A 24,647-nucleotide genomic window follows, 5' to 3' on the forward strand; every position below is an offset into this window, starting at 1 on the left:
GAAAAAGAAGAATAAGGTGGAGGGAGGAGCAGAACAGTCCACCTGATTTTAAGACTCGCTGAATAGCAACAGTCATCGAAACTGTGTGGTTTCAGTGGAGGGACAGATAATTAATTAGGTCAATGGAAGAGAACAGAGAACCCAGAGACAGACTCACATACATGGGCCCAACTGATCTCTGACAAAATCAGAGAAGGGTAGCCTTTTCAACAAATAGTGCTAGAGCAACCGGACATCCATCTGCAAAACAAAACCAAGAAAACAAAAAACAACAAAAGCCTGTCAACTTATATTTCATATTTTATACAAAAATTAACTCAAAATGGATCATGGACTTAAATGTAAAACTTAAAAACGTTTAGAAAAAAAACATAGGAGAAAAGGCTTCCATGTAGGGCTAGGTAAAGAGTTCTTAGACTCAATACCAAGAAGTTCAAGGCAGAAGAGAAAACTGATAAATTGGACTTCATCAAAATTAAAATATTTTGTCTATGAAAGATCTTGTTAGGAAGATTGAAAGACAGTATGGAGTGAGAGAAAATATTTGTGAAACACATCTGTGACAAAGGACTAGTATCTAGAATACATAAAGAACTTTCAAAACAACAATAAAAAGCCAAAAACCCCAATGAGAAAATGGGCAAAGGACATGAAGAGACCTTTCACTGAAGAGGATAAGCAGATGGTAATCAGGCACATGAAGACGTTTAACATCACTAGCCATTAGGGAAACACAAATTAAAACCACAATAACATGTCACCATGCACTCGTCAGAATGTCCCTCCTACCCCCTGGCCAAAATAATGACGACACCAAATGCTGGAAAAGATCTGAAGACACTAGATTACTCACACATTGCTGGTGAGAATGTAAAATGGTAGAGTCTGGAAAACAGTTTAGCAAACCCTTAAAAAATGAAACATGCAACTACGACATAACCTGCCTATTATCTGACATTTATGCCAGAGAAATGAATGTGTATGTTCACACAAAAATCTGTATACATATGTTCACAGAAGCTCTATTTGTAACAGCGAAAAGCTGGAAAAAATTCAGATGTCCTTCAACGGGTGAATGGTTAAACAAACTATAGTATAGCCACACTGGGGATTACTACTCGGTAATAAAAAGGAAAACTCGATACACACAACGACCTGGGTGAATTTCCAGAGAATTATGCTCGGTGAGAAAATGCATCTCAGGTGACACAGTATATGATTCCACTTACGTAAGATTATGGAAATGACAAATACAGAAATGAACATAGAAATGGAGAACGGATCAGTGGTTGGCAGGGGGCTGAGCACAGAAGGGAGGTGACTGTGGCTATAAAAGGGCAGCAGGAGGACCCTGGTGGCCATGGGAAGCCCTGCACCTTGACTGTACTGATGTTGTAATCTGGCTTGTGACCTGGCGTTAAGAGTTTTCAAGATGTTATCCCTGGGGAAATCTCGGTAAAGGATACATTTCATGCAACGGCATGTGAGTCTACAATGATCTCCCAACAAAAAGCTTAGCTTAATTTTAAAAAGCGCATACTAGATGATTCTACTTACAGGAAGTTCAAAGGCGAACGAATTCATAGGTGACAGAAATCAGAACAGCCATCAGCCCTGGCAGGGAGGGACCGACTGGGAAGCGGCTGGAGGGATCTCCTGGGAAACGGTGGGGATGTGGGACTACTTTGCTTTGGGTGACGATCACAGGTACAAATACATGTACAGAAATGTACTGAGCTATCTATGCTTATGGTGTGGCGTACTTTAATTTTTGTAAGTTAAATCACACGTACTCACACACAGAGCAACTTATCAATCCCACGAATTCTTTGTCTCTACAGTTATATCTCAAAAAGGCACAGCTGAAAGGACCTTTCCTTCCAATTGTCTAAGATGGTCTAATACTCTTTGGATATGGCTTGCTTTAAGATGATACTCATAATTTATTGCACAAAAATACTGGTAATCTTTTTTCCTTTAGAGCTAAAGAGAATGCCTGGATTAAAAAAATACACGTATGAACAGTAACATGAAGAATAACATCCTCTCTTTGAGAAACCTAGGGAGCGATCACGAGGGGCCACTTTCACTCACAGGATGCTTCGCTAACCCACAGGCACAACCACTGCCTTGCGCAAGTGTCTGAGAAACAGCAGACCTCTGCCTCCCTCCTGCATCTGAGGTGTGGCACGTGGTGGCCACAGGACTCCCCCTGGGGCCTGACACCGAGCTGCTGTGGTGTATTAGATCTGACCCTGCATTTCCGTCCCTCCAGGGCCCACTGAGCATCGCGGCCCTGGGACCCAGGAGGAAGCACACACCTCAGAGGGAGCGAGCTTCTCACGCCTGGACGTGGGGGTCTTAGCACAAGTGTCATCCTCTCCCACTTGTCTTAACTTCAGGATTTCAGCAAACAGATGAAAAATAAAACCTTTATAGTGCGTTGAAGCAAAAAAGTCAGCATCCTGGGGGGAACAATTCAAAAAAGAAAGCAAAAAGGAATCAGAACAAGAGAGATGATGGTGGTCATTGGGAAAGAGGACCTACTGTCAGAAGCGGGCAGATGCTGCCACTGGCAGGGTGGGGGAGCCTTCGCAGGTGTGGGCTCTTGGGTTTGTTCCTAACGCAGGTGCTGGGACCCAAGTGTTTCATTTTCTTTAATTCATCTGGACAACGTTAATTCTGCCTTTCTGTGGCCAGGAGGCAACAGCTCTTCCCCTTGCTCTGATTACACGTTCATCAAGAACCGGGCGGTACCTTAGTTATTCTAACCAGGACAGGTGCAGCCCTTTTGTAAACACTTGGCTCATGTTCCGCTTTATTATAAGCCTTTGAGTCTGGGGTGTGAACCAGTCTGCAGGGGCCTGCCTGACTCCCGTTCCTCATGGCCTACAACGGTCTCCTCCCCACCCGGCCCTCCCCTGACCCACCAGAGGCTCTCCTTCAGTCTCTCCCTCATTGATCTCTCTTTCTATGCACTAGTCAGCAATCTGAATAAAAGGCCTAACACAAAAATCAGGCAAATATGTTTAATTTTTTTTAAAATAACTGACGGCAAAATAAAATATTTACATCACATCATACTGTGTAAACATGTAAGGTCTCTGTACAAAGAAATATACATGCAAAATAATGTAAAAATTTAACTGAAATAATAAAAGAAACAATACACAAATAAAAGTTGTGAGGTTACGAATACACATCCAGTTTTGAGTCCAATGTCTTTTAAAAAGTTTCTGTACAATTTTACAAGAAACAAACAAACAAAAACCCAACAAAAGAATAAATAAAATACATTGGAAGCTACAAAGCTCAACTACGCCAGTTTATGGCTGAAGACCCAAGTGTCTGGCTGGCCTGGGAAGCGGACTGATCTTTTTTTTTCCCTTTTTTTAGTGTATCTCACACGACAAAGATAAAAAGATACCCAGAAAAATTCCAGCGTGCCCAGAAATGCAGCGTCTTTTGTTGAGGCCCCCCGCCACACCAGCGTGAATTCTGCTACAGCGCCACCGACGTCAAAGACCGCCTCCAGGCGGCTAGCGCTGAATTGGCTTTTATTTCTTACCAAAAGCTCAAAACCCAGCCAATTTTTGTACAGAAAATTGAATGTCAAAAAGTCTAAAAAGTAGGAAATGTCCAGACTGATTTTGGGAAAAAAAAATAATGCTTTGGCATTCTGAATAATAGCATAATAAACTTTAAAACATTACTCTATTATCCAGTTTTATATTCAGAGTATGAAAGCACTTTTTACAATCCTCAAAACTGACAAATTTCACGAAGAGTTAAGTCTCCTTGAACCGATGGCACAGGGCAACGATCCCCATCCCCCCACCCGCCCCCGACACACACACACACACAAAACCATAAAGCTCACCGTACGAAGTATGTGCTTTTTCTATATATTTATTACAGGTACAACAGAGGTCTTCATAAATAGTTGCATAAAATGTTAAAGCCACAACATTGCACATGATATGAAATAAAACCAAAAAAACCCCAATGAGTGCATTTACAGTATTTTCATCTGACTGTATACTGCTCAACAATCTGATTGACGGCTCAGGGGTGGGACGTGGGGGGAGGGGGCAGCGGGGCAGGACCCAACCTGATGTCCTCGGTAGATGGGCAGACCCCTCCGACCCCCAAAGGAAGCCCCGGGTGGGCAGTGGGGGGAAGGCAGGTGGGGAGAGGACAGACCGAAGGCAGGACCAGTCTTATATACAAGTAAGGCCTACATTTCATCAGAGCAAAACGATTCATTCTATTTTTATGCAAAAGGTTGAGGTTGAATGCACGTTTCAGAAGCCTAGTCTGTTGTCCCGGAGAGAGGCACACAGACCAGGTAGCTGGAAAAGCTCAGAGCCGGGGGAGGGGGGACCCCGAGCTGCATGAGGCCGCAAGGATGGCAGCCGCTGGGGGGCGGGGGGGGGGTCCTTCCCCAGAGGTGTCCAGTATCTCTGTTTTGTTCGTTAACACCAGTGGTTGAACATAGGCATTTCATTTCCTTGAATAAATCCTGGAAAATGTTAAATTTGCAAAATTCTATTTGTGTTCGTTTAAAAAAGTTTCTATTTATTTTTTTTGCAGAAACCTGAATAAAAGACTGTGACACAGCAATGCTGTCTCCGCCCTCGCAGAGTGTTCGAGAAGGTCCTCCACCCCAGCATAGCTTGCAGCCCGAGTCCCAGGCACTGCCGCACAGCTCACTCGGAATGCAATTTCACACGATGAATGCACGGCAGCTGATCAGTGATGTTGGTTTGTGTTTCTCTTCAAAATTCAAATTAACAGCTGATTGGCAGGTGAAAGAGAATGAGAAAGGACTTCAAGATAGGTCAAACTCTAGGCAAAAGCCTGCTCTGTAAGAAGTTTTTAACGCTACGAATAGGTCGAACATCGTTCTGGTGTTTGCGCCGCTCAATGAAGGAGGTCAGTCTGGACGTGTCGAGGACGCCCGCGCCTTTGCCGTGGCCGTGGCCTGCCTGCAGCCACTGCTCCTGGAGGGCCAGCGCAGCCGAGGGACGCTTGGCAGGGTCCTCGTGCAGGAGGAAACACACGAAGTCCTTGGCTCTCTGGCTCACTCCTTGGAAGTAGTCATCTGGGAAACTAAAGTCTAGCCGGCAAATGTTCAGGCAGGTCTCTTCCACGCTGTCGTCCAGGAACGGGGACACGCCGCTGAGAAGCACATACGCCAGCACTCCAACACTCCACGTGTCTGAGGTCAGGGAGACCGGGTTCCCCAGGATGATTTCGGGGGCTGCAAATTCAGGGTTCCCCAGTAACTGGTGGATGTGGTAGGTCGTGTTGAGTTGGACAGCATCTCCAAAGTCAGCCAGTTTGATGGTTGGCTTGGCTAAACTCTGATCCACTAGGATGTTTTCAGGCTAGGGGACAGGACAAGACAGCTGTCATTGACTCCAGCAACCCCAATCTTAAGCTGAGGTGTGAGGCTCACCAGGAATCTACGACGTGGACTGGGGCCAACCGTTCACGTGCAAAACAGGACGAAGCCCTTGGGAGGAGGACAAAGTGCCAACACAGAGGAGAGGCTGCCTTGACTTCTCCGGAAACTTCTTGCGCAGCCGCTGTGTTACACAGTGCCAGTGTGTGAAGCCGGGGATGCACTTCCCCTCCCGGCGCCAACGGTGACACTCCCCATCCTGCCTCCGCCACCCCACCCCGACCAGCAAAACTCACAGGAACTCTCTGCAATCGCAGGAAGTGTTTGAAGATCTCAAATGTTTATCTAGTATTTTATTGTTTGTTTACACCAAACGTTTAAAAATAGATTAGAAATCAGTGCTCTCATTGCCCACCCCTTAGGTCTGTCCCAGTCCCCGGGGGCTCCTGGCCCGCAATGAGAGGACAGGCTCTGTGTCCCAAGTGGCCACGCAGGGGTCACTCGGCTTTCCTGTCCTCTGGGCCCCACTAACCTTTAGGTCCAGGTGTGCTATCCTGCAGTTGTGAAGGTATCGGACGGCTTCCAGAACCTCCCCCAGATACGCCTTGATCTTCCCTTCTGTGAGGTTTCCCCATCGCACCACGCAGTCCAGGAGCCGTCCGTGGTCAGCCCTGCAGAGGGAGGAATGCTCACTTCAGTGCCAGCCGGTCACTTTAGAGCCTTTTCCTGAGACACACACATCACGGCCATGCCCTGCTGTCAATGTTCTGTCAGCGTTTGGGGATCACACCTCTACCTGAAGGCAGGACAGGATCAAGGGGGCAATTTCTCTTTAACCTCATGATGGAGGCACAAATGGGGAACAAGGCATCTGGACCCACAGAGGGAACTGGGAGGCAGAGAGGGGTGCACCCTGCCCAGCAGGCTTGACTCAGACCCTGCCCTTGGATGTGAGCACACGCCCTGGGAAGGCTGCCTGGCAGTGCCTGGCATGCAGCAGGTGCTCTGCAGGTACCTTCTGGAGGAGGGAATAATGTGAGACCACCTCCCCAAGCCTTAGTCTCGTCATCTGGAAAATGGGCGATGTGACGGCTGAACAAGAGAAGGTTAAGTAAAGACAGAGACAATATAGTGAGGGCTTCACGCTGGAATCAAAGTCCTCCTACTGTGAAATTACTTTTAACATTAAAAAAACACTTACACAGACGTGCCCTGTGCCAGGGACTAAACGCTTCCTATCAACTCACTTAATCTGCATGACAACTCTCTGGGAAGAGTATTTTATTGTTCCCACTTTACAGATGAGGACACTGAGGCACAGAGAAGGTATGTAATTTTCTCAAGGTCACACAGCTCGTAAGGGAAGGCTAGAATTGCAATAAGGTGGTCTGGCCCCTGCCTCTCTGAACACTGGGCTAAGCTGGTCTCTTCGCAAAACAGAAATTCATAAGATCAGCCACTTGTCTGGTAATGGTGAGTGATCAAGGGAACTTTGGTAGTAAGTAGTTTGTTACGAAAATAAATCCTATTAACAGTATGATGAGGCCAAACCATTTAGTTTCCAGAGAAAAGAAATGACAGCTGAATGCAATGAAAATTTAAACCAGAAACCAAGGTCTTGACGAGATTCTTGACAAGGACTCTAAGCTTCTTTTTTTTGTTGAAAGTCCCTGGGGAAGATGAGCAGTCGCTGTTAGTCATCAAGCTTCTAGAGCCAGAAAGCGCCTTCCCAAGTACTGGGGGCCCACAGGGGCCAGCTCTCCGCCTAGACACCGTTTTAGCCCCACAACAATCCTCCAAGTCGCTGAGACTCCACAGGAGCCGAGGCTGAGAAAAGAGCCCCAGGTCCGCGGACCTGCCCTTCGCACATGATGACCAGGGGAGGCTGGGGAGGGCCTGCCTGCTCCCTCTGCATCTGAGAGGCTTGCTAGGCTGGAGAGAGGGCTGAACAGGCCCACAGTGACGTTCCAGGGGGAGCCCCGGGCGGGGAGACCCTCGAAATATCCCCTCCCCGGGGACTGGGGGGGTGGGGAGCTGAGGCTGGACCTGGTGCTGTGGGCGCCGCGGCAGCTGTGGGGCGGGGGCACTTACAAATTCTTCACTAACGTGACCAACAGAAGGGCGGGTGCGGGGCCTCAAGGGAGTCCCTGCGAGCCAGGAGCTGCGGTCACCACGAACGCGCCCCGCACGGCTCTGAGGATGGCCCTCCCGCCAGGCCTACTCTTCCCACAGCAGTGTGTCAAGAACTAGGAAACGGCACCAAGACGGTGCTCTGGCCAATGCAAATGAAGTCATAAATCCAAGTAAATGCGTGAAATGACTCCCCCTAAAAAGGAGGACTAGGAATTTAAATAAAGCTAAATGACGAGATGGTTCAGAAACACCAGAATATTCTAAGGGCAGGGTTTCCCAACCCAGTGTTACTGACACTTTGGGACAAGGATTCTCTGTTGCAGGCCACCCTGTGCCTGTGGGATGTCGAGCTGTGACCACCAAAACGTCCGCAGACTTTGGCAAATGTCCCCCGGGGGGCACGATGTTCCCGGGCTGAGGGCCCCTGCTCGCGGGTCAGGGGTCTCACACGTTACCTTTAAACGACTCAAACGTTCCCTGAGGTGGAACACAGGGCCCAGGAAGTACCACGGGGACCTGCGGACTGCTCTGGTGGGAGCCACCCCCCTTCCAGAGGGCGTTCTTTAGACGGGGCGCACCTTTGTGATCACCCTGGTGGGGGGCGGGCCAGGGCCCCGGGGCGGAGCTGCTGCCCCCACAAAACATCAGGTCTGAGCCAGCCCCCTGCAGGCGCTCCCCAGCCAGCCAGACACGCGGGGTCAGGTCAGCCTGAGATCACGCGCAGGGGCGTGGTCGGCAGAGGCCTGGCCTCTTGGGACCTTTGTGAACCAGGGGCCACTCCAGGTTGGCTGAGACCCCCGAGGGAGCCTGCGTGGGGGGGGGGGGCGGCATTTTGATGTTAGGTCTGTGCCTCCGTCAGGCAGCTATACGTCCCCCTCGCCTCGCTGTAAAGGTCTGTGGTCTCTGATAGGAAACGTGTTTTTCAGAAGTCCTGGGAATCCTGAAATCCGGATTTCTATCCTCTGCAGAGAAGAAACAGCAAGGCCCCTCGGAGTTGAGGCTGAGGGTTAGAGAGAGGAGAGGCGGCCGGCAAGTACGCACATTTCCAGAACCAGGACGTAGCTGGTGGGGGTCTCGAAGGTGTCGAGGAGGCCAACCAGCAGCGGGTGCTGGAGGTTCTGCAGGAGTCCAAGCTCGTGGGTGACCTGGTCGCGCTTCATCAACTTCTTGTTTATAAACTTAGTGGCCACGGCTCGTTTGGTGCCTTTCTGATCACATTTCTTAACGACAGAGAATCTGCCCCTGGAAGACAGGCGGAGAAGGTCATTTTCAGAGACTCTGAGTGTGTCATGGAGAAGAGACCTTGTTAACCCAAATGGACCGGATGCAGGACCGCCTCCCCGGCTGGTGGCCCTGCTCTCGCCAGCCACCAGCCCCTCCAGTGGCCCCACGATGGCCCCAAGGAAGCCTGCCTGGGTCTGTGACTGTCCTGTCTCTCCCCTCCTGGGTCAGGGCAGCCACGTGACTTCCTCTAACCTCTGAATATGGCAGCAGCGGCCCCACGATTTACCAGGCAGCTCCCACTTCTCCCCATCACGTGACGAAGCTTGGAATGGATTGCTCCGGGACTCCTGGTCGCCCCACGCCCCCTATTTTGGACCTGAGGGCCTACTGCCATCACTGTGTCTGTCTTGTCATTGCAGGATGTGTGTGGAGGGCTGATAACTTGTCTCTAGGTTTTGGTCTCAGGAGCTGCACCCAATGAACCACACCTGAGAACCCCTGGCCGCATTGTGACTGGATCCAGGTAACCAGACCCTGGCCCTCAAGCCTGAGCCTTCAATGCTGCAGTCATGCGACGAGATTTGGGGTTGCGAATGTGAGGAACAGACACAACTCTGCGGCCGGGGGCAGACGGCAGGGGGTGGGGTGGGGTGGGGGTGGGGGAGCGGGGGTGAAGGGGGGCGCCCTGCTCTGCTCCTCCTCCCATGGGCAGGTGGCGTCTCTCCTCCCTCGGATCTGGGCTGGCGGGTGGCTGGTTCCGCCCACGGAATAGGGAACAAGCGTGGTTGTTAATCTCTGAAGCCGAGCCTGAGAGGCTGTGGCCTCGGCCTCTGCTCCCCTGGGATGCTTCTGCCATCACACAGGGAAGCCCAGGGTGAACGTCGACATGGAGAGAGGCCACAGACATGCGGGTGAGGCGTGGGGTGCCTGCCGCCTGGGCCCAGGAGGGAACAAGAGAGTAAGTGCCCGGTCAGTGGCACGTTGCACAAAGTGACACCTCAAGGCTGCCCTGGACAGCAGGCACCAGACGACTGACAGACACGCCGGCTGATCCACCCAGGTGTGGGCACGGATCCTGGGGGCCGGGGGCCGGGGACCCAGGAACGGCCATCAGGGTGTACGAGGCTGCTGGGGAGAGGGGGGTGGTTCTTGGAAAGCTTTTTAACAGGAACAAGCTCAGCTCTCAAGCTTCTGATGCCCTTCCGGCCACACGGGACAGGACGCGAGGTGCAGCTGAGGGCCGTGTGGCTGGATGCAGAGCCGCGGCAGAAGTGGGGCGACTGAGGGCGCGGCTGAGCCACCGCCTGAGCCGCGGCTGCTGTCTGGAGGGGAACAGCCCCTTTCTGTTGAAGCCCCTTCTTGGTCTGTGCAGGGGGACACATCTAAATCCAAATCTCAATCTCGGCACAGCGGAGACCTGCAGGACACACTCAGACCCCCTCAACTGGGTTCCAGAGGAGAATTACGCCCACGAGGAAGGGTCTGAGTGACCCTTCCCTGGATCCTCCCAGGATGGGATGCAGCGGGTGCTGCCCTGGGCGCGGAGCAGCAGTGAGCTCATCACCCCGCTGGACGGCACACGGCGTTAAGCCTTAATTCTCCCTTGGAACCTGGGCTGGAGATGTCCTCTGTACTTCCGCAGTGTTTAATATCGAAAGGCAATTACAGGTTACATTTCAGATGTGATATGTCGAACTTCCAAGTGCTGGCAAAACACGCCACTTCCCTTTCCCCGTGTGCTCCCGCAGGGCAGTCTCTCGCTCTGCGAGTGCGGGGGTTTCCGCCGTACCTGCCGAGCTCAGCCACCTCGCTGTAGAAGCAGTCAAAGTTGTCTTTCCAGGTCACCACGATGCCATCACTCCCTGGTCCTGCAAGACAGGCAGCATCTCCCTGAGCCTGGCGTACGGGGCGCCTCTCAGGGAAGGAGACTAGAGCCCTGTGCCGTCCACCGCGGCAGCTGCCCGTGCTGCCGAGCGTCTGAACGGAGGCTCGTGGGAACGAGGCGCGCCAGAGTGTAAAATCCACGCTGCGCTGGGGCTCGGGATGAGACAGAGATGGGTTTATGTGATAGAAATAAACACACATCTGCTTTTCCATTATTTTCCCATTCGTGTTTCCACAAGACTATTTCAATGAACGGTCTTCTGTCTCCCTAAACTCCCTTGCTTTCACGAGTGATTTATTAAAAAAAAAAACCCAGCAAAAAACACCTGTATAATTTCTGTGACATCTTTTAAAAATTAGAACATTGGTGATTCTCTACTGTCAAATTCAAGTTTTCCCTTTCTCGTGCTGTGATCCAGAAACCAGAACCCTTCCTTTCGTTGACTTAACAAGGTTAAAATACACAGAATTAAGACATATGGGATAAAAGTTCTAACACAATTCTGTTCACTGTCTACACAGAGGGCGCTCCTGGACTCAATCCACCTTTCAGTTTTTTATTTTTCTTGGTTTTTAAAAATTAATTTAATTTAATTTAATTTAATTTCGTTCTTTAATTTTTGCTCTTGAAAGCTGCTTCCTATACTTGGTGCAGCTGGAGGACCCCTGAGAAATCTCAGCAGCCCGGATCGTACGGCTGGCCTCCTGTGACATGGGAGCTGGAAATCTACTGCTGTGTGTTACTCACGAAGCATCCACACATGTCAAGTTCAACTACAGGAACGTCTAAAAGGCCCGAGATATGGGTTCTGCCTCCAACAGCTCAGGGTTCAGCTGAGGCGAGGGATCAGGCCCTGCTGTGCATGGAGAGAAGCAAGGGCTTCAGTCCCACCAGGATCCCCTGCGCACACGGAAGGGCTGGGAGGACACGCCTTGCAGCAGGGCTGTTGGGGTCTAGGACGGGCACAGAGCCTTCAGGGGCCTCACCCACACTCCCTCCTTTCCTTTCTTTTCATTCTGTTCTACATGAAACTGACTCAGAATAGCCTCTCTCAGAGCCAACGCGTCAACTGGACAACCGGACAGGTAAGAAGCTGGAGATGAGGATGTGTTCTGAGCGCTCGGAGCACACAACGCCCTGCTCGCACCTGGAGGCTGGCCCGCAGGCACACGTGCTCAGCAGTCGTGGGCAGAAAGAAGCCTCTGCCAGGCACCTCCTCTGCCTGCGGGCACCTGCACGGGCGTTCCGCAGGCTGGTCTGCCCCTTCAGCCCCCGAGGGACGTGTCGCGTGTCTCGGGCCACGCCGAGTGTGTGTGGCACCTGGGGTGCAGCTCACCTAGAACCCTGAGACCGGCTGAAGACGAGGCTGACCCCATGTCGTTCACCGCAATGCACGTGTAGATGCCGTCGTCCTCGGTGGTCACACCCACGATCTTCAGAGCGGCCTCTCCCAAGTCACTGCCGCAGAGGAGGTCACCGGCGTTCAGAAAGGCTCGCCCCCCCCCCCCCCCCACTGCCGCTAGCCCCCCATCTCTCCTTCGGGGTCACAGGAGATGAGCAGCTCAAGTGCTGACGGGCCATTTCAGGTGGGATTTCAATCCCAGCTGCACACCCAGGTATGACATGTTCCCTCAGGGAAATGACCCAGGGAATAGACCATATTAGTCCCAGAGGAATGAGGTCAAGCTCACTGCCTGTGAAAATGACCCCTGAGGGGGCTTCCCTCACCTGTAGGAGATGCTGTAGTGACCGTCGTTGTTCAAGGTGTTGTGTTCAGGGCCCTTCCAGGTGATTGAGGCCTTGGGGCGGCCGCAAACCCGACATCTAAGAACAACGGTCTCCCCTGTCTCACACGTGACCTCACTCAAGGGAATGACGAATTCTGGGGGAACTGCATGAGAAAGGAGTCAGTAATGCTGGGCACCCAGCCCCTCTCTTGTGCCCACCAACCTTCCCCTAAACATGAATGAGATGCTGCCCAGGCCCAGAGCTCCGTGGAACACCCGTGTCCATCGGCTACCATCGAGTGTCCCCAAATGCCCCGCAGACCTATCCTCTAAAAGTCTAGAAGAAAAGGAACAGAACTCACCGTCATATATGTAGTTGGGATTGAGAAGCTGAAATGGAAAAAGCACACAGCTATTAACCAGATACATGAGCTATTCTGAGATACACTGCTCCTATTCCAGGGCTACAGTTATTGCGGAAAGAGGAGGGGAATCACAACTTGGTTTGCTTGCGAATCAGTCAAAATTAACCACATTCCTGCTAGCTTTGAATTCACTGGAAGGCATCGTGTCACCCAAACGTAGGCAAGTTTTTTCTTCCAACCCACAAACACAAAAATGCTGCTTAAACTCAGAGAAGTCCCTTTCACTCATCCTATGGGCTGAGTCCAGTGGGTCCCCAAACCCCCACCTTCTGCAGAACGGCCTGACCCAGGAGCCTCAAGTTCCCCTCAGGAGATACTTCCTTTTTCTCCAGGCAAAACCCCCACAGGTTTAAGGTAATCTGATTACAGGAGGAGAGCGGACTGAAGCCCCCACCGAGGGACTTGCTGCCGCAATGAACCTGTGTCCTGGCAACTGGTTACCTCCCCTGTGGTCTGAGCCACAGCTGCTCTGCCCTCCGCCTGCTTCCTCTGGGGATTTAGTGGCATCCTTTGTAAGCTATACCTGCGCCCACTGAGGGGTTTACCCGTACACCTGGTTCCTTGGAATACGTATGTGTACCTGTGCCACAGTGTCCCCGTGAGTCTGCTCGCAGGGCAGAGGGAGGCGGACTGCTGCCAGGCAAGGCCAGACGCCAGGTCCGAGACTCCTCCTGGGCCAGCACCAGCCCCTTCTGCTCCTGGAGACACCCAAGCTCACCTTCACAGATACCTTGTTGCTGAGTCCTTCCCGAGACTTCCGATAACCGTTCTCTAACTTGCCTTCCCGTTTGCCGTCTTTTTCTTTTTTCTCAGATTTTTTCCTTAAACGGAGTGCTGTGTGCCAAGATGTTGACTTCCTAGGGGGAAATCAACACGCTGTTAGTATTACGCCTTCCCAGTGTTCAGCAAACGATTCCTCAAAGCATTAGAGTAAAGCTGACTGTCCAACTTATGCAGATACAGGGTGACTGAGATTCCTTTAGCAACAGTGATCTCTGCTAAGGAAAACTTTTCTGCCATTCTCAATGACCAGAGATAAAAACCAACAGTTTCTTAAATCAAACTTTAAGGATTAAAATATAAAGGTGTCTGTGATGGTTAATTTTATGTATAACTTGACTGGACCTAAACATTTGGTCAAACATCATTCTGGGTGTTTCCGGATGAGATTAACATTTTAACTGGTAGAGTGAAGCAGACAGCCCTCTACAGTGTGGTGGGCCGTATCCAATTAGTTGAAGGCCTGACTCAAATGAAAAATGACTGGCCTCCCTGACCACAAGGGAATGCTCTAGCAGAATACCCTCAGACTTCACCTGCACCACTGGCTCTCCTGGGCCCCTAGCCTGCTGGCCCACAGTGCAGGTCTGGACTCACCTGTCTCTGAAGCTGTAGGAGCCAATTCGTTATAATAACCACCCCCTGACCACACACACACCCTACTGGTTCTATTTCTCTGGAGAACCCTAATACAGGGCCTAAGGGTATTTTTGAGGAAACAAAGTATAAAACAGGATTCTTGAACAATATACTAGAATAAAATATTTCTGTGTATCAAGGAGAAACAGGACAAGGGACTGTCACAGAAGATGGGCTCTTCGTAGCCTGAACTCAAGCCTGGATTCTCCATGGGCTGCAGGCACCGAACCCAGAGGTTTGGGGCAGTGCTGGGATGCTGGCCAGGCTGGGCTGCACACCAGCCAGGGCTACAGCCATGCTTGCAGAGGAATGTGACCACCGCCTGCGCCTTTGAGTCTGGTCTTGTGGGCTGAAGCCTCTGGAGGCTTAAATATCACAGTTTTGGAATGCTTCCATCCTAGAAGCCATCTGGCCGGCCTCTCCATAGTCAAAGAGATTCAGGGAAGGGCAGAGCCTGAAACCAGCACCTGAATTCTGTTTTCTTTAAAATAATGCTTAATGCAGCAAAATTGGTTTCAAGTTACTTGACTGAAGTAATCTAGTATACATAAGGCATGATGGCAGTAGCACCACATGGGCCTTTAGCTGCAGCTTACAGGACAAGGATCCTCACTGACGTACCCTCAGTATACCTGATGCGAGTTAGGGGGCCTTGAAAAGTCCTCACCCAAGATCTCTGGGAACTAAAACAGTGTTGCATTCTATCTAGCAGCTTTAAACAGCTACTGTGTGTGCAAATGCAGGTTATCAAAAGAAGCCATCAGAACAGGTCTGAAAGGTGGAAGCCAGCCCACCTTCACTATGGGGTTCCACATGGTGCACAGAGATGACCTTGTTCAACAGACCACAGCGCTGCTTTCTCTCAACGGGCTTCACCCTCCCCGGGCCTCTCTGCCTGACTGTGCTCAGCACTGCCCACCCACCCCTGGCTGCCCTGCCAGGCACTCACTTGAGAGTCCCGTCGGGGTTCTCCATGATGACTGCGCTGGTATGCCCCAGGACGAAGCCTGGAATCCAGCCCTCGGCTGCGGGGCACTGGTCAGTGGCGGCTCGGAACACCAGAAACATGTTCTGTTGATTGCTGGCCAGAATTTGAACGACCTCTCCTTGATAGACGTTTATCTCATCCTCCTTCACTGCCGTGTAATCGTGTGTCACCAACATGGTGGAGATGTTGCTACTGCTGCTACTTTCACTCTGTAGAGGGAAAGATGAACAAAAAGGCAGAGGGGAACTGAGATGGGATCTGATGACATGAAATCGCTCGTCAGCGTGCACCACATGGCATGACGGCCCAGGGCAGGGCCCACCGGACTGATGGGGAGGAACGCTGCACCTTCCTCCACACTCTCTTGCTAACATGGTACCTCTTTTTCAGTAACTGACAATCAGTATTTCCCTAGAAGGCAATTGAGGAACAATCAAAAAAAAAAAAAAAAATCACAGTGATGACGACACTTTTCTTTTTGGAAGCTTGATTATTTCAGTCCCATTTTCCTTGTACCATCAAAGGAACAGCTCATCCTCATGTTGATGCCATGCTGGGTTCTACGTCATGTGATTTTGATGCCGCTGGCATCCCTAATCATTCCCGCCTTTTTCCTTCTAAAAGATGTGGGATACCTGAAAAGTAAGCCAACTACTGTTCTGCTCTCATGGACAGTTACTCTGCCTCCTTTGTGTTTCCCTTGGTAGGTGGCCTTCCTCTGGGCTTGCATGATTCAAGTGTCCCAAAGGTGCTGCTGTCTGGGGACAGCATAGCATCGCAGAGCAGCTGTGGACACCACTGGGCCCACAACTCAAGTTTCGGGGACAGCCCCTGGCGTGGGAAAGCCTATCTTCCCGTTATCTTGGAGTCCCAGTGGTACCCAATCTCTTTGGGTCACTACTGTGTCTTTAGTGTCCATCACAGTGACTGACATGTAGTAGGCACTCAATGCATGTTGAGTAATTCAGTCAATGAGGTGAGATTGCAAAAGTTAAATAAAGATCATTTCTCAAGGCCACCCACCCAGGCCCACAGACTGAGTGGTATTAGCTGCTGAGTAGAAGAAACATAAATGGCATTTGTCCTAAGCTGTCATTTACCAAGTGACCCCTTTGTTCCAGGGGAGGAGGAAGAAGCTGAGACCACTGCCAAGTCCTGAGCTACATCTCGTTCAATCCCCTCTGTCAACACTTGAGATGTGGAAACGGCGTCAAGCGCCCTGCTCCTGCCAGCCTGTTCTCAGAGGCTCCCACCAAAGATGCTGTCTGGATGTTCACAGCTTGCCAGGACTCTGATGGCGCTTCCCTCTGCTGGACGTTCGGATGCCTGGGGCAGGTCCTGCTGTAGATGCGACTGTCAGAAGCCTTGCCACACGCCTGTTAGCTCTGGGCTAGTCGGCTGGTATTAGGGTACACTGGAGCAGAGGGCTGACCACTGTCAAGGAGCCTGCGTGCTGGGAATTCCAGGGGCCAGTGCTCTAGGCCCGTGGAGGATGGAGGAGTTAAACACACTGGGGTGCCAGGTTCTCGGTCCTGTCTCGGCTGAGGAGTCTGGTATATTCCTGTCCTTCATGGATGCCCACGCTGTCCACGTCGGGCTTTGGCCAGTGCACACTCCTTTACGCAATCTTATCCATTCTGCATGACTTACACAGCAACACCAACAGTTTTGAGACTACAAAGCCACATTTGTTAGAAAATGTAAACAAAAACCAACTTCTGTGGCACAGCTCTTTTCGGTCATATAGCATACCAGCCTATGTCTCATAATTTGAGTATTTTGCCACAATAACAACTATTAGTAGTTTCTGAAAACCTCCTCGGTACCAGTCTAAGTATTAGGCATTTAAAAATCTACCTCAATGCCGGTGGGCACGATCGCTACCCCCTTACAGAGTGGAGGTTAGGAATTTGCACGGGCCACCCGGCCTCTGAGAGAAAGGCGGGGTGTACTTTTATTGCTGCCTGGGTGGGCGGGTGCAGGGAGGTTGAGTATCCACGTTTGGGGGGCTGGCACGGTCACTGTCTGGGTTGATCCACATCTACTCCACTCTTGTTCTCAGCAGAACTTTCAGAAGGTGCGCATTAAAGGAAGAAAAGGACTTACAGCTGCTGGGCTGTGATGGAGGATAGCTTCCTGGAAGCAGACAAGGAGGAAGGAGGCTGCTGCTGGCCCACCAGGGGGTAGATGGCTTGAATGGGTGGGAGCTGGCGGGGCCGCGGGTCTTAACTGAGAAACTTAAGAGGCCCAGAGGACACTTTCATGCCCACTCTAAGCCTCTTGTGGTCTTCCCAGGCCTCCAGGGCATTTCTGTAAGGCACCTGGACTGACCTAAAACACTGGTAATTTCCCTTTCCAGGTTACCGGGGACATTAGAAAGAGTGAGAGGCCAAGATAAGAGACACCTTTTGTGGCCTAACGCCTGCCAGAACGTGTGCCCCCCGCGACAGTGCTAGTCTCAGCATGAGCATCTGGAGCGGGCTGCGGCGGGGGTGGGGGTAGCCAGGTGAGGCCGGGAACCCTGCACGCTCACGGAGGCGCAGAGACCAGCATGGGCTCCCTGGCTGGGGCGGGTGAGGTGTTCCTTCTGCAACACAGGCTCCCAGAACTCCTCAGGCGCTTAAGAGGAAAGCGTCCGGGTTAGGATGGGTTCAAGGGCTGCTCCCTGGCTGATGTCAGAGGGGCCTCGGCTATGAGGTCACCCTTGCCCCCTGAACGTTCAACGAGGAGCTGGCAGGTGCAGCATCACTGGGCCTCGGCATCTTTTCCTCCGGCTGAAATTGTGCTCATGCTCACTTACATTCCTAGCATTTCAGAATTTAACAGGAGGTGGGGGTCCAGGCTAACTCTGCAGGACACGGTCAAGCACCATAACCAGGACGCAGGCGACGGCCAGTGCAGAGGATGCCGCCCTGACAACTTACTTTTGAGAATAAGGCTAAAGGGTAAATACATGTACTAAGACCCGTTTTTCAGTTTCTTCCTCGATTAAATATAAAGACCGAGGTGAACAAAATATACAACAAAAAACAGAAGCAAAGAATAGAGCCACGTCAACCCAAACAAGGCATTAATGGAGATCCAGAGAAGAGAGAGGGACATGCAAAAGCCAGACTGCTTTCTTTCTTTCTTTTGTATAAAGAGAGACACAAACCCTTTTAGGGAAATGTATTTAAAAATTTATAAAGCGATCAAACACACACTCATTAGAACAGTTCTAGGCCCTCAGGAAGGTGTTACGGATCAGATCCTCTGCCGTGTAGGAAACCCTCGGGTAGGACGGCGAGGAAGCCACAGGACGGGGGGGAACCCCCTGCCGCCGAGAACGCGGAGCGCCCCCGGCGATGCCCGGCGATGCCCCCGGCGCCCGCGGCCCGCCCCGAACCCGCCTGCGCGCCTCCGCTCCCGGCCGCCGCGCAGCCCAGCATCCGGAGGCATGAAGCAGTCTCTCTCCTCCACAGCGACACTTTTTTGGGGGGAGGGGGCACATATCTCCACTGGAGAGATTCCGTCCCCCCACTGTGCCAGCTCAGTTTGCTCTGAGTTGCTGGTGGCAATTTCTGGAGAGATTTTGTTTTTTTTTTTTTTTCCAGCAGAGGAGTCAAAAACGCTGCAAAGGTTAATTTAAGGCATAAAAGGGCACAACCGAGCGACGCGCAGAAAGCTTAGCGTGTAGCTTCAGTTGAGCAGGAGGCGGACCGCAGGGGCACGGACCCTCTGAAGCACGGGTGTGAGGAAGGCAGGGCGAGAGAGGCAGCTCCGAGACGCTCTGCCGGTCGGAAAACGGGACAGTTCGCGAGGCGCTGCGCCCGGAGGGTTAAGGTCGGCGTCCCAGTGTTAGGGAGACACACACAGCGAGGAGCGAGTTAGTAGAGCCCAGAGCGCGCCGTCCGCTCCGCCGGGGAGGAGGTTAGCCGCGCGCGGCGGGGCCGCAGGAGCCGGGCCGCCCGAGCCGGCGGAGTTAGTACGAGGACAGCGGCGGCCGCGCGCGCGCTGGAGGAGAAGAGCCGCGGGACAGAGGCAGCGGGGCGGGCGGGCGGAGGCGGCCGGGCGCTCTTACCCCGTTGCTCTGGGTGGACTGCACGGACTGCTCGCTGGCCGAGGAGCACGTGCTCATGCGGTCCGTGTCCTTGCCGGGGGCCGCGTGGCGCTGCGCCTGCCGCTGGAGGGAGTCACTGTCCCCCGGGAAGGTGAAGGAGCCGGGCCGGCTGGCGGGGGAGGCGGGGATGGAGCTCCAGAAGGAGCCCCCCTTCTGCAGGGGGCTGCTGGGGGGCAAGGGCTCCTTGCCGAGCGGAGAGGGGAAGGCGGCGGAGAGAGGAGAGTTCAGAGGCGAGGTGGCGCTGGGCCTGGGCTGGCCCAGCGGCAGGGAGCCCGGGCCGCTCCGCGCCTCCCTGGCGGCTCCGTCCTGCTGCGCGCCCGGCGCGCGCCCCGCCGACTTCCGGGGGCTCTCCATCACCTTCATCTTGGGGATCGGCTCCGCTTCGCGCTCGGGACCTCCGGGCTCTCCGCTGGGGGGCGCCCCGCCGCGCTGGCCGGGGCCGGCCTCCGGGGCGGGGCCGCTGCCGGGGGGAGGCAGTGACGGGCCGGGAGCGGACATACCTGACATCTTGTCTGCCTCTGCCTGGCTCGAGGCTGCAGAGGAGACCAGCACGGGGGAGTGGTGTCTGACAGGCTGGGGGATCCGGGAGGGTCTGCTTCTGCTCGAGCTGGGGAGGCCGCCGCCGCCGCCGCCGGGGCCGCCGCCGTGGTTGCTGCCGCCGCCGCCGCCGCCGCTCGGGGCCCCGCCGCCGCCCCCGCCCCCGCCGCCGCCGCCGCCCCCGCTGTGGTTCCTCTGATACTCGATGGGTGATGTCAAGGCTGTAAGACACGGAAGAGACTCAGTCAGGGCACCGAGAAAGGGGCTGTCACAGGGGCGGAGAGAAAAAGGGTCACGATGCATGGAAAGGGAGTGCTGGCTTCATGTCCCAGGGTCAAGTCACAGGGTGTCCACCAACTTCGTCACCAGGATCCAGAAACACCCACCTCTCCTCCAGGCAGCAGGCTGACACCCCCCACCAGGGAAGGAAAAAGAAAAGCTCTTAAATTTAACTACTCTCCTGTTCATGAAGAGTTAAACTGGCTCTACCAAGGGGGGCCTGCAGGTGGGGTGGGGGGTGGGGCGGGGCCCAGGCAGCAGAAGTACAGGGTGAAGGAGCAGGGGCTTGTGTGGGAGGTGTCCAGGAGCCGCCGCGCAGCCTAAGCATCTCCCCCAGCATCCCAGGCAAAAGGCCAAAGTCCAGGAGGCTGCTGGGGAGATTCAACTGGGGCTCCAGAGGTACCAGCCGGCTCCCGAGGTGGGAAAGCTTATTAGCCCAGCTGCTGCAAAGGTCCTCTTTAAACCAGAGAGCAGTTAGGCCAAGAAGAACCTGGCTGGGGGGTACCACACATGGAGGCGGTGTTAGAGACCCCTCAGGAATAGAAGGAGCTCCACGAACCCTTGTGGGTCGAGAAGCTGTCCCATCTCTGGCTTTAGTGATTTAGTTACATCATCACCTGCAGGAAAATGCAGGAAATGCCAAATAAGATATATGGAAACACTAATAAATTCTTGAAGAGCTAAAACCTTTGAGATGTACAACAGTCAGATGTAGGGTCTTCCTGCCTCAGGCAGGTGTGAAGGAGCATTCTGGAGCCAAACAACATTTGACAAGCTCTGTGTTGGCCGTGGCCCCTTCCAGGATGAAGGGGAGAACAAGGCGGGGCACCAGGCCTGGGGCCTGCTCCATTCCTGACCCCTTCGACCCTGGGGAAAAGTATCCTCGTCGCTCTCTAGACTGAGTGTCCGGGAAACGTGACTAGCATGGCCCGCTCATGCCTGCAATTTGGGAGGCAGTTCGTTTTATTTTAAAGAAGATGATAGAAGTTTAGAGATTTCCAGGTAGTCACCTACCATGGACTGGCAGTCACTGAGGCCCTTAAGAAGGACACATTTACAGACCTGCATCTGTTCACAGCCATGGGAGTAAAACTATTTTCTCCATGCACAGGAACCCAGCCCACCAGCCCTCGCCATCCAGTTCTAACTGCACATGGAAGAAACGCTCAGTCTACAGTCTAGACGGGAGCCTGGAGTTAACACCTGGGCAGCTGATTACCCCTCAGCCCAAGATGCCTTGTGACCTTGACTTTTCCCTGAGTGCCCGTGTTTCTGGCTCCTGAATGTCACTCGAGGTGTGGGGGTGGTTTTATGTGACAGAGATTACAGCGTCCTACTGGACCGGGTCATAGACACAGAACATGGACATAGAGAAAAGGACAAAGAAGAGACATTAAATGAGCATCTAGCTTCTCACTGAACTCTCGACGTTCTTCAGTCATCACCAAGTTAAAACCAGAGTCAAGGTCAGTAGCCACAAAGAGAAGAGAGCAGTTTCAGGTCAGGAACATAAACAGTCTAATTGTCTGCAACTTGAGGTCCGTGTGGTCACTCTCCTCGTGGAGGAGACCTTTCCCTGCGGCGGCTTGCACCTGCTGCTGGCCTGCACTGCACTGCACTGTTAGCCTGTTGTTCCTCTCTGATCACTCATGTCATGGAAGTGGGAAGGAAAAAAGATCTCTTGTTTTTAATGAGGAGGGCAGTGTAGATGTAGAATGCATTTGAACACAAATTTTAAAGTTGCACGCAAGAATGTCTCCAACATCTTTGGCCAATTCCTCCGCAGCCTTAGTTTTTCTCATGCATTCCTTTCCCAGGACGGGACCCTGGGGCACATATGGTACGAGAGACTGTGGGACAGTGAGCAGTACAGCGGTGAGGGGCACATGGCCAGGAGCCACGTGGCTGCTCTGAATCCCGGCTCTGCCACCAACAACTTGTGGCACTTTGAGCAAAGTATGAATCCACTCTGTGTCTCAGCTTCCTCATCTGTAAAATGGGAACAGTATCAGTATTTGCCACTTCAGGTGGCTGTGAAGATGAAATGAAGCAATATATGGACAGTGCTTAGAACCCTGCCTGGTCCACAGTAAGTGCTCAATAAGTCCTGTCATCACTAGTCGTGTGTAATAGGAGAAAGATGAGACATAGAAATGTGTACATTAGGGAAAGAAAACATGGGCCCAGTAACAACACACATTACCATTTAAAAAATTGCGCTGGTTTTCTAAGATCTGGTTGATTTCGTGGATCCACATCTGCCGGACACTTGGACTGGATGAGTGCAAGGTGAAGGTCTCCACCACATCACCTGTCCTCGATGTCAGAGCAAATTTACAGGGATCATTTTCCACATTTTCCTCCAGGCAAAGGCAACTCACCTTAAAAAAATTAAAGCATTATTCACAATGGCCGAAAGGTAGAAGCAACCCCAGTGTCCATCAACAGATGAATGGATAACCAAAATGTGGTCTATATACACAGTGGACTATTTTTCAGCCTTAAAAGAGAAAGATGCTGTCACAGGATACAACGTAGGTGGACCTGGAGAACATTATGCTACACGAAATGGGCCAACCATAGAAAGACCACCACTGTTATGATTCCACTCAGAGGCAGTACCTGGAGTAGAGGTTAGTAGCAGGGTGGTTGCAGGGCTGGGGGAGGTGGGACACGGAGTTAGTGTTTAATGAGGATGCAGTTTTACTTTTATAAGATGAAAAGGGTCCTGGAGATGGATGGTGGTGATGGTTGCATGACACTGTGAATGTACTTGATGCCAGTGGGCTACGCACTGGAAAACGTTTACGATGGTACATTTTATGTTATGTGAATTTTACAATAAAAAAAAACCTGAAGCACATTTATTCCCACTGGTCAAGAGCAAAGTAAATTTCATCTTAAGTCAAAACTGAAACCACCACTTTTTGGCTGAGCTGCCATTTTTACTGCCTCAGAAACCATTATCTTGAAGCTTTGTAATGACTCTTTAAACTCAGGTACATGGGGATTACCAGGAGTTTAACTAGTAGCTTAAACAAATAACTACAAATGTTAATCTGCTGGGACTTCAGGCCTGCTCTGTGTCATGCCTGGTTCGTCCCCTTTACAGGACCCAGCCATTTGCAGTAATTCTATTTGTCTTTTTCTTCTACCATAACTACCTCAGGGCACAGACTGCCTGCCTTGTCCATCCCTACAGCCCCCTGGCCAGCTGAGTGCAGAGTAAATCCATGCTGAATGGAGAGACAAAAAGACCCTGGGTAAGCTACCCTCTTCAAATCCATGCCTCTGAACTTGAGTAATTTTACACGGTCCGAGAGAAGGTGCAGCACAAAAACTAACCAAGATGAGGTCCTCTCATCGTAGTAAAAATGAATGCTGCAGCCACACGGGTAAGACATCAGCCACAGAGGAATACAGACAGTAGATGGATGGAACGAATTTAAAGGTTCTGAAATGTACTAGAAAATTCTCTAAATATTTAATAAACTGAAGATCAGGACACATCATCATTAAAAAGGAAACAGTTTATCAGCATAATGGGTACACGTGTTAACACATGAGAAAACACACACAAGTTACCTTGATACTGTTCTTGAATAGGAATCCTGGCATGGAGAAGCCCTTTTTTTTATCGAGCGGCTCGCTGAAAATAACGATCTGCTCGAAGAGGAATACCCGCCTCTCTTTGCAGCGAGGCAGAAGCCCCGTGTCTTGGTCCGTGACCAAGAACGTGTCCTGCAAGAGCAGCTTGCCCTGGGCAACAATTTTACCCTGGAACATGGAGAAGGGGGCAAAGGAATAGGAGAAGAAAACATTGCATTTGAAGTTAAGACATAGGAAGTTCTGTTTTCTTTAGCTTTCCTCCCACAGAATGATATATTTTTCTTGTATTAATTTATAGCACATAAACATTTCTTTTACTATAATGAGGTCTTAGCTGCAAACAAAAATCATCTAAATAAAATTCTTGCCAACCTCTGTGTAAATCACTGGACTCAGTCAGTTACAGTCAAAGGCCGAAAGCAGATCTAAGGATATGCGTCACAGTGGAAGGGTGCTGCTCAAGGTGGGGTCCGTGGCCAGTGGCACCAGCACCCCGGGTGGGACCCACTCACAAATGCCCAAAAGCCTGGGTTTTCAGAAACTCTCCAGGGCAGCCCATATGTGCTTTTTGGAGAACCACAGCACCAGCACATTAACCCCAAATCTCTAGCAAAACACTAGGCAAGAAAAGTAAAACCTTCTGTCTCTTTACTCAATAGTCAAACTGGGAAAAAAAAAAAAAAAGGATTCTGGTTCTGAATATCTTTAGAATACTAATAGGTAATATGTAATCTGGGTAGTCTGGCAACTCATAGAAAAGTCTGTAGACTAACAGGGAGCACAGTGACCTGGAGCCAAGCTCCCAGGGCTGACAGACGACAGGAGGATGGGCCCGTGCTCCCCACTAGGCGTTGTGCTGGGGAAGGAAACTCCATTCCTGCAGCAGCAGAGGAAGGTCCCCGAAAGCAAATCGAA

The 24,647-nt window shown here is 51.8% G+C and overlaps 1 protein-coding gene across 2 annotated transcripts in view; it reads right to left on the minus strand.

Moving 5' to 3' along the window:
• Positions 1-3,024: 3,024 nt before the first annotated feature.
• TRIO (trio Rho guanine nucleotide exchange factor) overlaps positions 3,025-24,647 on the minus strand; it is a 340,281-nt gene continuing 318,658 nt past the window's right edge. For both annotated transcript variants that reach the window (XM_057708158.1, XM_057708157.1), the window contains exons 46-57: positions 23,709-23,900; positions 22,327-22,504; positions 19,269-20,065; positions 15,170-15,417; positions 13,520-13,658; positions 12,739-12,766; positions 12,378-12,540; positions 11,986-12,107; positions 10,554-10,632; positions 8,582-8,782; positions 5,940-6,078; positions 3,025-5,390 (exon numbers count right to left, since the gene is read on the minus strand). In XM_057708158.1, the coding sequence (XP_057564141.1) occupies positions 4,842-5,390; positions 5,940-6,078; positions 8,582-8,782; positions 10,554-10,632; positions 11,986-12,107; positions 12,378-12,540; positions 12,739-12,766; positions 13,520-13,658; positions 15,170-15,417; positions 19,269-20,065; positions 22,327-22,504; positions 23,709-23,900 (2,835 nt within the window). In that variant the 3' untranslated portion in view covers positions 3,025-4,841. The remainder of the gene's footprint in view (positions 5,391-5,939; positions 6,079-8,581; positions 8,783-10,553; positions 10,633-11,985; positions 12,108-12,377; positions 12,541-12,738; positions 12,767-13,519; positions 13,659-15,169; positions 15,418-19,268; positions 20,066-22,326; positions 22,505-23,708; positions 23,901-24,647) is intronic.

Source organism: Hippopotamus amphibius, chromosome 15 (genome assembly GCF_030028045.1).
Source record: "Hippopotamus amphibius kiboko isolate mHipAmp2 chromosome 15, mHipAmp2.hap2, whole genome shotgun sequence".
Lineage (NCBI taxonomy): Eukaryota > Metazoa > Chordata > Mammalia > Artiodactyla > Hippopotamidae > Hippopotamus > Hippopotamus amphibius.